The following is a 12,332-nucleotide window of genomic DNA, read 5'->3' on the forward strand; positions in this document are numbered from 1 at the left end:
CTGGGCACCATTTTCAGGGACTCACGGACGAGTTGAAGTGTAATCAGAATTGGACGTCTGTGATCACACGGGCTCTGGATCCATGTCACATAAGAAATGGCTAAGGAAAAAGTGGCTGTTTGGTCTGGAGAAGAAGCGGTTTGCTGGGTGGGAGGTAGGGATGCTGGGAGTTCCATGAAGATTATTATGGTGGAAAAAAAGATTAATCTTGTTCCCTGTAGTGATGGGGTAGATATAGGGCCAGGGAATGGAAATGATAGTGAGGCAAAAGTCAACTCTAAATGAAAGACCATCTGGAATAATTTTTTTAACAAAAAATAAAGATTTTTTTGTGGGAAGTGGTCAAGCACTGGTCATCTTGCTGTGTTACAGGAAGAATTCTTGCGTTGGGAAAGAAGCTGGTATAGAATTTACACTTAGGTTCCAGGATTCTGTGCAACGCTGACTAGTGTTTTTGTGCTCTTTGTCCTGTTTACTCAGTGGTGGTAAATAAATGGTTCGAGCACACACCTACAGCCCGGCGCCACCGTCAAACCTTTTGTCTTATGGAAATGGCCACACTTCACATCTGTCGCCATGTGCATTTCTGTTGCTGGATCGGGCTCTGAGCAGTACTATTCTTCTCTGAAGAAGTGGATTGCAAAGGGCATAAAGCACCTTCTGTGCGATGGTGAGGGGTAGGAATCGATATTCGGTTTAAGCATCTGAATCTTTAGGCCTCTTGACCTCTGTCCTCTCAGAAGACTAAGAGGATTTCTGGAGGGATTCCTTGCCCATAGGGCAGTGGGGGTGGAGATGTCTTTGACTCTCAGTCTCAGTATTCATCCCCCAGGAACAGTCAGAAAGCATCCCAGTGTCCGGCCAGTAGAACTGATGGTTAAGGCAGATCAGCCACAATTCACACAGAGGTCCAGGCTCAGCCCTCTGAGGGCATTGTGACTAGAACCCACTTCCTGAAACCTCTGATCTTCTGCAGAACTTACAACCAAATAACCAAAACCCTACTTGTGATCATATAACATTTTGGAAATCAAGGTATTTCAGAGAGAAGCATTTCTTTTTTATAATTTAATTTATTTTTTAATATATTTTTCAGAGAGGAAGGGAAAGGAAGAGCAAGAGAGAAACATCAATGATGAGAGGGAATCATTGATTGGCTGCCTCCTGCATGCTCCCTACTGGGGACCGAGCCCACAACCCGGGACCCTTGAGTCCGCAGGCCAATGCTCTATCCACTGAGCCAAACCGGCCAGGACGAGAAGCATTTCTTAAAAAAAGAAAAAAAAAAAGAATCATATCCGGGATTAGAATAATTTTCTTTTACCAAAGAAGACCAGAAGATCAGAAATGGATGTTCCATTATACATTTTTCATTTTTTGGTGTTGATTCATGGCATAATTTATCTATGTATTTTACTGAGAAAATGTATATTAACTGGGTCTATATGCCATCTGGTCTTCATGTGAGTAGTTTCCAAGGACGGAAGTAGTTTCTCAAATGAAACATGACCAAGTGTGTGAGTGTGGACACCTAGGCCTGATGGATTAATAAATAGCTGTGTCATATGCCACTGTTTCAAATCTATTAGTTAATATTAAGTTGCTTTTTTGGACAGCCATTGGTGATATATAATCTGGCTTTTATATTTCAGCATTTCTCCCTTGTTCCAAAGTAAGCACGCTACTTGGATTATTTAAAAATCTGTTCACAGTTGTGTTACGGATTTGGGGAAATGTTAATATGCTGAAAGACAAAAATATTTTAAAATCCTATAGGGTCCTTATATAGTTTCCCTTGTAAGAGAAGGATAGACTCTTATCTTTGCTGCATATGCCCTGTTCGGGAGGCCAGGAGAGGACTAAATGGAAATAACATCTGTTGAGTGTCTGTTCTATTCAAGCCAGACACTTTATCTTCATTTTCTCATTCCATCCTCACAATTCCTCATTTCCTACATGAAACACTGACAATCAGAGAGGTTAATACTTGCGTCAAGATGCGCAGAGTTTATATTTAGGGAGCACCAATTCAAACTGAAGCCTGGTTCCTTGGGAGGCACATACGTGGTATGTACGTCTCCTTTGCATCATTTCCCAAACTGTGCATCCTTTTCTAAGTGAAAATTTCTAAAATAAGTCTCAAAATCAGCTTCATTGCCCACATGCTTGGCAGTGCCTTGGTCATTTATTCGTTGCCGTTCTCGGTAGAAACCAGAGTTCTCTTCTCCCTAGCGGAAGCCCCAGGGCGGCATAGGTTGGCATGCCGGATGCCTGTGGGACTTGCAGCTGGAACACCGTTTTCACCTGGGCCTGACCCATCAGCTTCTCGAGCTGCGTGGCGGTGGTGGTGGAGGCCCGGCTCACCCAGGGGCACAAGCAGGGCCCTTTGGATTTGGCCTGAGTGCTTCGGGCTTTACTCACCTGTTGGATTTGGCTACCAGGTAGTTTGTTGAAATGAAAGCAGGTCCAGACAGAATCTAATGCACATCAGACACTGTGTAAGGCAAAAGGCACAAGAGCAGCCTGCTCATGTAGGCGTGGGGACGTCCCAGCTCCAGTCCGGAGCACGTGGACAAGTACTTGCCTGAAAGGCTTAAGGAGGTCTGGCCCCTACCAGTCGGATCAATGGCCAGGGACCTGGGGAGGCAGCAAATGCTCCATTTCTTGGTTTGGGTGGTGGTGGTGTCAGTATTTGCAAATGTAAAATTGCATAAAGCTGTCTGTGCCTCTAAGGGTTGTTCACTTCACCATACGCCTCAGTAAAAAATAAATGTTTGTCCTTAAATTGTTCACCGTTGATGAGCAGGGGAACTATTGTTCAAACCAGTGAACCCCTTGAGTTAGAGGTTTTCCATGGAAGGGCCGGGGAGGGGTGACATCACTCAGGGGTCCTCATTTGCGCCCAGCTCATCATCTCAAACACCCCTGAGCTGGCGGCCTGGCCCCTGGACGGTATCTGTCTCCCTTCAGGCCTCTCTCTTCCCGTTTCCCTCTGTCAGCACCAGGAAGTCAGCTAGGTGGAGTGGGAGACACCAGGCTTCTGTGTGACGCCCCTTGTCCCGGCCCTTCATTTGGGGACTCCCGTCAAGGTCTGCCCGCGGGTTCTCTGGGTGGGAAGCAATAGCTGCCTCATTCCACGTGGGCTGTCCCCTTGGGGCCACCGCTGCCCTCATTCTCATTCTGCCGTTTTAAGGAAATCCTTTCCCCAGAATTTGACTTCTTTTTCCTTTAAGCCACCTTTGGAAATGTTAACAGAATATCTGCTGAGGCTAGGCAGGAAGGTCCTGGGAATGAAACAGATCTCTTTTCCTAGGCCAGTGGTCGGCAAACCGCGGCTCGAGAGCCACATGCGGCTCTTTGGCCCCTTGAGTGTGGCTCTTCCATAAAATACCACGTGCGGGCGCACACGTACAGTGCGATTGAAACTTCGTGGCCCATGCACGGAAGTCGGTTTTCGGGCCCATTTTTAAGAACTAAGTGTTAGTGAAAGGCAGAGATTAGAATATTTAATAATTAACCAAAAGTTTGATACAATATCTAGCTGGTTCCTGGACAATTATATAACACCCTTCTTTTAAAATACACTATGTGAACACTAAGAACTGGATGGATTAGATAGAAATTGTTTTTTATTGTTAATACGCTGGGGAAAGTTATAGAATTTATTTGAAACTAGTTTGTCAAATCAAAGCCTGGCCTTCTGAAGCCCAAACCAAACACGTGAATCACCCTTAACTCGGGGCTGTGGATGAAGGCAGTGGTTCACCCCCAAAAACGTTGCAGGGGTGGCAGGTGGCAGCCCAGTTACCTCTAAGGGTGTCCCTGTCTCGGTCCTGGTCGACCCCCTTCCCCACCACAGACTTGCTGTCTTGGAGGTTGGTGCTGTGCACGGAAAGGAATGGGACGCTGCTGCCTCTTCAAATCGGGGTGATGGTGCGCTCTCTCTCCGAGTTTCTTTTTCTTCCTCTTTTTCTTTTTTTACAGCTGAGTATCATTCCATTGTGTAAATGTACAGCTTGTTTTCTTCTTTTTAAAAAATATTTTTATATGTTTTTATTGATTTCAGAGAGGAAGAGAGAGAGAGATGGAAACATCAGTGATGAGAGAGGATCGTTGATCGGCTGCCTCTTGCATGCCCCACGTTGGGGATCGAGCCCGCAACCCCGGGCACGTGCCCTGACCAGAAATTGAACTATGGCCTCCTGGTTCATAGGTCGACACTCACCCTCTGAGCCACACCGGCTGAGCTCTCTCCGAGTTTTTCTAGTCCAGCTCCTCAGTTCTCTTAGGTCCCAGGGAGGGTGCAGAAGCTGTCATCGCCTGCCTGGCTGTAAGGATGCTGGTTCCCAGCACCAGCGTTAAAGGCCTGGGATCTAACCGGACTCGGTCTCTTACCTGCTGCGTGATCAGGCAACTTACCCCACTTTTCAGAAACTCCATTTTTTAGTTTTTTCCTCTGTAAAATGGAGATAATGCTCTCCCGTCAGAATGTCGATTAAATGAGACAATGATTGGTGTGGGAAACCATCAAATGATCATTGTTTTCATTACTAACATACTAAGAGGTGATATGGGAAAATTCTGCTTTCCCCCTTGGTTTTTGTCACACCGTGGAATAGTTTTTTTAAGATGACATCCCCACAAACCTGTGGTAGAACGTATTTCCCATCCCACTTGCACCCCCCAAAAAAGATTTTGTAAAATTGTAGTAAAATGCACATGACGTAAAGCTCACCTTCAAACGATTTTTAAGTATGTAATTCAGTGACATTTACTACATTCACAATGTTGTGCAACTATCACCGTCATCTGGTTCCAGAACATCTTAATCACCCTGAAAGGAAAGCCCAGAGCATAATAGTCACATCCCATTCCCCAAGCCCCCAGCCCTGGCGACCACGAATGGCCCTCTGTCTCTATGGGTTTGACCACTCTGGATAGTCTATATCAGGCATCCTCAAACTACGGCCTGCAGGCCACATGTGGGTGTTTTTTGCCGTTTTGTTTTTTTACTTCAAAATAAGATATGTGCAGTGTGCATAGGAATTTGCTCATAGTTTTTTTTTAAACTATAGTCCGGCCCTCCAAAGGTCTGAGGGACAGTGAACTGGCCCCTGTTTAAAAAGTTTGAGGACCCCTGGCTATATAAACAGACGCTTACAGTACACGGTCTTTTGTTTCTAGCTTCTTTCACTTAGTGTAACATTTTCTAGGTTCATCCATGGTATAGCATGATTCAGGGCTTCATGCCTTTTAATTCCTGAATAACATTCCATTGTGTGGATCTACTGTCTTCGTCTCTTCGGGCTGCTGCAACAAAATACCACAGGCTGGGTGGCTTGTAAGCAACAGAAATCTATTTCTCACTGTTCTGGAGGCTGGAAGTTCAAGATGAGGGTGCCAGCAGGGTCCGAGGGCCTTCTTCAGGCTGCTGACTTATCACTGTGGCCTCACACTGGGGAAGGGGCGAGGGAGCTTGTGTGGTCTCTTTTAGAAGGGCATTAATTCCATTCATGAGGGTTCTGCCCTCCGGACCTGAGCACCTCACCAAGGCCCCCCTCACCTCCTTGGGCATTAGGATTTCAACATATGAATTTTGGGGGGACACAAACTTTCAGACCATAGCATATACCATATGAAGATTATCCATTCACCAGTTGATGTTCATCTGGTTCGTTTCTACCTTTGGCTGTTGTGAATAGCATTGCTATGAACATTCTTGTACAAGTTTTTGTTTGAATACCTGTTTTAAATTCTTTTGGGTATATACCTAGGAGTGAAATTGTTGGATCATCCTATATAATAAAGAGCTAATATGCAAATGGTTGTCACGCCCTCGCACCAGGGCCAGGGGACCTGAGGCCGCGCCCCTCTCCCTGGCACCGGGGCCAGGGGACCTGAGGCTGGGCCGGGGGACCTGAGGCCACCTCCCCCACCCCGGCGTTGGGGCTAGGGGACCTGAGGCCGGGCCAGGGCACCTGAGGCTGTGCCCCACACCCAGCGGGGCTTGACGGGGGACCTGAGGCTGCACCCCCAACCCTGCGCCAGGCCAGGGGACCTGAGGCTGCGCCCCCCCGCCCTGCAAGGCTTGACAGGGGTGGGGCTGGCTGGGGCTGGGTCTCGCGCAATTTCGAGGTGTGCGTGGGTGGGTGGGGACTTGACTCTGGGTCCCGCAGTGTGCCCCAGACTCTGACAGGAAAGAGATTTTCATATACATTTTACTAATTTTCTTTCATCTCTGACACTTCTATTATAGAGAAAGGGCAAATAGCAATATTAAAATATTTCCTCTAATTGATTCCCTTTTAGTGTGCATGAATTTTGTGCACCGGGCCACTAGTATGATAATAATGCTATATTTAACTTTTTAAAAAACTGCCAAACTGTTTTCAACTCTGGCTGCCTATTTAACACCCCTTACCTGAAGGTTCCACTTTATTTTATAACTTGTTATTTCCTGCCCTGGCAGGTTTTGCTCAGTGGGTAGAGCAGACTAAAGGGTCCCAGGTTTGATTTCTATCAAGGGCATGTACCTCTGGGGTGTGTGCGGGAGACAACCAGTCAGTTAGTGTAACATGTGTTTGTAAGAGGTGTCTCTCTCACATTGATGTTTCTCTTTTTCTGTCTCTCCCCCTCCCTTCCACTCTCTAAAATTCAGTGGAAAAATATTCTTGGGTGAGGATTAACAAAAAAGTAAACTTGTAATTTTCTATCTTTTTCATTTTATTATAGCCACCATAGTGGGTGTGAAGTGCTATCTCCTGGTGGTTTGGGTTGGTTTTATAGGACTGGTTTTGTATGTTTCTGGACTCAGATGTTTTTACTGTGCAGTGTTCCTAAGCCTGACATACTGCAAAGCTACAAAACCACCTACACGCAATTTCCAGGAAGAAGACGTTTGTAAAGCACCTTTTCCTTCACGGCCCTTGTGTAGCTGAGCCTCGTGGCTCTGTACTCTGCCCTGCAGATAAACCACTCGCAGACAAGTGGCTAATTATAGACAATGCCTGATGCCTCTGACCTGCTCTCTAATTTTTTTTTCCTTTTGATTTTAGGGATTTCCTCTGAATCATCCAAAATGCTTTCAAAGCATACTGGATAAGAGCTGAGCCACCTGCCTGTTTGGGACTTCCATACTCTCTGTTCCACTGTCTTCCGATGGCATTTTGACTGCATCGAGGCCACGTGACCTGCTGCTCATGATGAGTGATGAGAAGAACCTTGGGGTGTCCCCAAAATTGGTCTCCCCTTCCAGGAGCCCGAGTACCTGCTCCTCCAAGCAGGGAAGTCGGCAGGTAAAGTTTTAACTCATGTAACTTTTAAGATGCAAATTTAAATCAGGCAGTTTGTAGATGAACGTGTGTATATTTATTTGGGAATGCCTACTTCTCAGTTTAAGAGCATTTGCTTTCAGCCCTGTCTTAATTATATGAGAAGAGTACATTTTAGGTGGTTTTAATAATGCAGCTTGAGTGCCTACCAGGTGGGAAGAGCTGTATTTGGCTCTTTGGATTATTTTACTCAGTCCTTGCAACTGTCCTCCAACACAGATATTAATATCCCCATGTTCTCCACGAGGAAGCTGAGTCAGACCGACTGAGTTATTAAAGACACACAGCTAGTACTAGTAAGTGGCAGGGCAAGAAACCAAAGCCCAGTCTGTTTGACTCCAGAGCCCACACTTCCATTTATACCCTACTAACCAACACAAAAAAATCAATCATTTTTCCAGTAATTATAATATCCTCCCATCCGCCTCTTCCTTCCCTTTACTGAACCTTTTATGACACCTTCCAGCCACAGGCTGCCCTTGAGTCCCACCTGCTCTGTTTCACTAATGGATGAGGGAATCAAATCAACAGAGACGTGGTAAAAGGGAATTAAGTCGGAAGAAGAAGTGAAACAAAGGACGGAATAATTAACTCCTAAATAACTGTCAGCTAATTATATGTTGCCTTTTTGGTTTCCTTTCTAATAAATCCTGACGGGCAGACTTTGCTGGTTTTAGATCAGTACAATAAATGCACATTAATCGTTGTAATTCTCCCACCTTCAGTTAAGTAGAGAGAGGGAGGGCTGTCCAAACGCTCTGGGTTTCCACCAAAGTGATCTCAGCCTTTTCAGTGTTTGCTGCCTCTGTTGGCTTTGTCGATCCCCCATGAGAAGCGACGGCCTAAGAATTGGTCCAGAGGTCTTGGTTCTAGATTTGGAAGCAACAATCCAGCAGCCTCCCACTTCAGGCATGTCCACGCATTTATGACACATCACACATTTATGACACATTCACACATTTGTGACTCATCATCACGGGTCTCTCCACTCGAATGTTGCCTGGGACAGGGAGCTTACCACCTCACAATACTGCCTCATTTCATTAGCATCTATGATTCTAGACCAGCCGATGGGCTGCAAGAATTTTTGTACCTGAATATTTAGTCAGAGGCACTGGCCTTTTTTCCCTTAGATTGTCAAATAAGAAAATGACAGCAGCCAACACAATAGTAGTGCTCCAGTGTGAATGCCCTGTCTTGAGCCATTAATATACACTGAGTGGCCAGATTATGATGATCTCTGAACACATAATAATCTGGCCACTCAGTGTATATCCTACCTAATAATAGAGTAATATGCAAATTGACCATACCTTCGCTATGCCCACGATTGGGCAGGGGGGCGGGACTCGGAGTGGCCGGGGTGGCCAATTGGGCCAGCGGGACGCTGAGCTCGCGTTGCCAGCGCAGTGCGAGCTCAGCGTTTGCGCCATGGCTGTGCTGCGGCACAGAAGGGGCCTCTGGGGCAGCGAGCCCACATCCCGCTGCCGACCATCAAAAGCGGGGAGCTGGGTGTCCGCTCTGGCACCAGCGGACAGACACCCAGCTCCCCCGTGATCGAAAGCGCAAGCGGGGGAGCTGGGTGTCTGTCCGCTCCGGCACCAGGCCGAAAGCCTCCGCCGGAGGCTTTTGAAAGGCCTGGTGCACCAGCGGACACCCAGCTCCCCTGCAATCGAAAGCGGGGAGCTGTGTGTCTGCTCCGGCACCAGCGGACCCCCTGCCATCAAAAGCGGGGAGCAGGCTGCCAGCAGTGTCCGCGGAGCGTGCTAGGCTTTGCGGGGCAGTGGATATGGCCTGGATGGCAGGTTAGGCCTAGGGGACCCTACACGTGCATGATTTAATCATGCACTGGGCCTCTAGTCCTATATAATAAAAGGCTAATATGCAAATTGTCCCCTCGACCAGGAGTTCAACCAGCAGGCAGGCCGGCCAACCGCCCACGTCCCCTCCCCCTGGCCAGGCTGGCTGGACCCCACCCATGCACGAATTCATGCACCGGGCCTCTAATACACACACACACACACACACACACACACACACACACACACTGAGTGGCCAGATTATTATGCGTTCAGAGATCATAATAATCTGGCCACTCAGTGTATAGGTTGTATAAGAGAATTGCATCTTATTGGTCATGTTGCATAATAAGTTTGCATCTGATTGGTTAATTCTGAGTACCAGAAATCCTTATATACAAGTATGGGCACCTGGTTTTTTAAAAAGTCACTTTGGACCAAAAAGGATAGGTTGTTGTTGTTGTTATTATTATTTTGTAAATAAATCAAAACTACCTTTTTTTGTCAGATCTGCAAAAATATATTTTTTGGTGTGCCGCAGAATTTTAGTAATTAATTTATGCTTACCATAAATGAAAGAGTTTTAAAATCACTGTCCTAGACAATTAGATTTTGCCACAAGCCTGACATTGGGAGCCCTCCAAGATCTCTCCCGAGGGTTAGGAAGAAGAATTTTTTTCAGCACAGTCATCACTTTCTGCTGGGGTTTAAAAAATGACTAAGAGTAGTCCTTGACATATGCACAGTGGCTCCTGGGAACTCCATTTTTGAGAGGGTAGCTGCTTCCACCCCTTTGTCAGCTTTCCAGGTGGGTGTTTCTCTCCCTTCGCCAAATTTGGTTGGGGTTAGAACCGAACGAAGATTTCCCCCTATCAGCATCCTTGGATAAAGGGGGAGAACATGATTCATTAAGCCAGAGCTTATTACACTTTAGGAACTGAAATTCTGGGATTGAATACACAGAAATTATTTGTTTGGTATGCTATTTGAAATAGATTGGTTTGGTTTTCATTGAGCTCTTTCTGAGATCACATCCTAAAGAAAAAGAGAAATGTGTTGGATGCCTCAAAGTTTTCTGACTTGGAATGGTTGGTCTTTCACCTATTCATCAACTGGTCATCTTTTATATTTAGTATCTACTACTCTAATGTGCATGTGATTTTGCTTTATCAGCATAAAGACTTGTTTTCCTCTGTGGCATGGGTATACATTGTCTTTCACCTCTTTCTTCCACCCTGCCCCCCAGGCCAGCGCCTACCTATTGGTAGTAGCTGCTAGGAGCACAGTGTTGAGAAGGGTTCTGCGGTCGAGTCTGGTGCCGTGGAAAAGAGTGCCATGTTTTTAGCTCTGACTCGTGGGCACAGGCAGGCTGAGTGGGAGCACAGGTGCCACACGTGTCACCCCTCAGTGATGTCAGAGGGTTGACAGTAAGAGATCTCTGCCACAGTTTCTATATTCTCCTATTGGTGGGACGTCCGGCAAGTGGAGTTTGCCTCAGTTCTTCACCCATAAAACGGCCTTGTTTCAAGACCCCCCACCCCCGACACCCCGCAAAAGAAATGGATCTCTTTGAAGTGTACTATCCTTCAGATGTAGTGCTTTACTGGATAGGAACCTATGCTTCTTGCAGGAAATCCCCAACGAGAGGAAGCCAGCTTACACAACGAATAGGTTGCTGGTCCCTTCTGACCGTCTTCATCGTTCCCTATTATCTGTAGTGTTCGAGGTTGATCTTTGCTTCAGTGTTTTCCCCCTCCCAGGCTTTGGCTCAGCTATCTCGTTAGCTAGACTGATTCATATATGAGAAATTTTCTTCCCTGTTGAATTTGGTGATTTTCTTGAGAAGAATCTTCACTTATTGCTTTAACACTTTAAAAAGGATCTTTTATAAAAATAATAGGTGCTCACTGTAAGCCATTTCCAAGGTACATGCAATCCATGTGACTTGCAATACTTTCATTTACTTTTAAACGGCTGCTGACAGGTCAGATAAAAGGAAGCCTGAGAATTACTGTTGGTTGTGGAGGTCATCCGTGACATTGTTGAGTGGTGGGCGTGAAAGGCTGGTTAGAGTCTATTCATGACAGAATAGGAACAGAGGAAGAGGGTACCCCAATTCTGCCAGGCTCCCAGACAGGATCTGAGAGATGCCTTCACAAATGTTCTGTTTGGAACCTTAAGCATGTCTAATGCCATGCTTAACCCTGCCCTCCTCTCTCCCCACGTGGATAATTCTCTGATTCATTAATTGGTTGAAAGAGTAGATAGAGCTTGAGTCCTGGGTTCTAGTTACACATCTTTTCAGCTTTCACAGCACAAGGCAGATGCAAATTAGTGGACTGAATGCAGCAGCAATTGTCCCTCCATTAGGGGAGGTGAGAATGTATGGCCAGGTATACATGTGGAATGTGAACAAGAAACTCAGATTCCTCAGCTTCCTCACTCCAGTGACATATTGTGAGGATCTTAAAAAAATGAACTAAGGCCTCTCCATTGAGTTTCTTCTGGCAAATGATGATATAATCCCTAAATGCTTTGTATACCGGGATCTCTGAATGAGCTACTCTACTAGAAACTATGAAACAGGTTCTGACTGTCTTCATCGTTCCCTATCATCTGTAGTGTTCGAGGTTGATCTTTGCTAGCTGGGTGACCTTGCCATCTATAAGAATAAAAGCGTAATATGCTAATTAGACCGGACGTCCTTCCGGACTAAGCTGGGGCTGCAGCCGCGGGATTGAGGCAGCTGCAGTGGCTGCGAGGGAGGGATCCGGATCCAGGCAGCAGCGAGGGAGGGATCCAGGCAGCTGCCCGAAGCTGCAAAGGCCCAGTCTTGCACGAATTTCATGTGTCGGGCCTCTAGTGTTATATAAAACCTCTGAATCTCAGTTTTTCAGCTGTGAAATTTAGAAAATTGTGCTTCCTTTTGAGAACTAAATGAAATAATAAATATGAAGTACCTAGGCTAGCAGATGGTAGACATTTGGTAAGTGGGGATTAAATTAATGAATGAAGAAGCATGAAATTGCTAGATAGAAAATTACTATTCACAAAGCTCTGTAGACGTATGAAGTAGGTTAAGGGGTATCTAAGTGGGAGAGGCAGTTACTATTTCAAAACTTGTACAATATGAGCAATTGCAGTTTCCTGTTGTGTTTCCCCACTGCCCCCTTCCATTTCTTTCCTAGAACTTGGAAACTAG

The 12,332-nt window shown here is 46.0% G+C and overlaps 1 protein-coding gene across 6 annotated transcripts in view; it reads left to right on the plus strand.

The window, feature by feature from the left end:
• The window catches only part of OSBPL3 (oxysterol binding protein like 3), a 145,903-nt gene that overhangs the window by 59,636 nt on the left and 73,935 nt on the right, over positions 1-12,332 (plus strand). For all 6 annotated transcript variants that reach the window (XM_079786792.1, XM_079786793.1, XM_079786791.1 and 3 more), the window contains one exon: positions 7,056-7,295. In XM_079786792.1, coding sequence (XP_079642918.1) covers positions 7,200-7,295 — 96 coding nt within the window. In that variant the 5' untranslated portion in view covers positions 7,056-7,199. The remainder of the gene's footprint in view (positions 1-7,055; positions 7,296-12,332) is intronic.

Source organism: Cnephaeus nilssonii (genome assembly GCF_951640355.1).
Source record: "Cnephaeus nilssonii genome assembly, chromosome: 12".
NCBI classification, from domain to species: Eukaryota; Metazoa; Chordata; class Mammalia; order Chiroptera; family Vespertilionidae; genus Cnephaeus; species Cnephaeus nilssonii.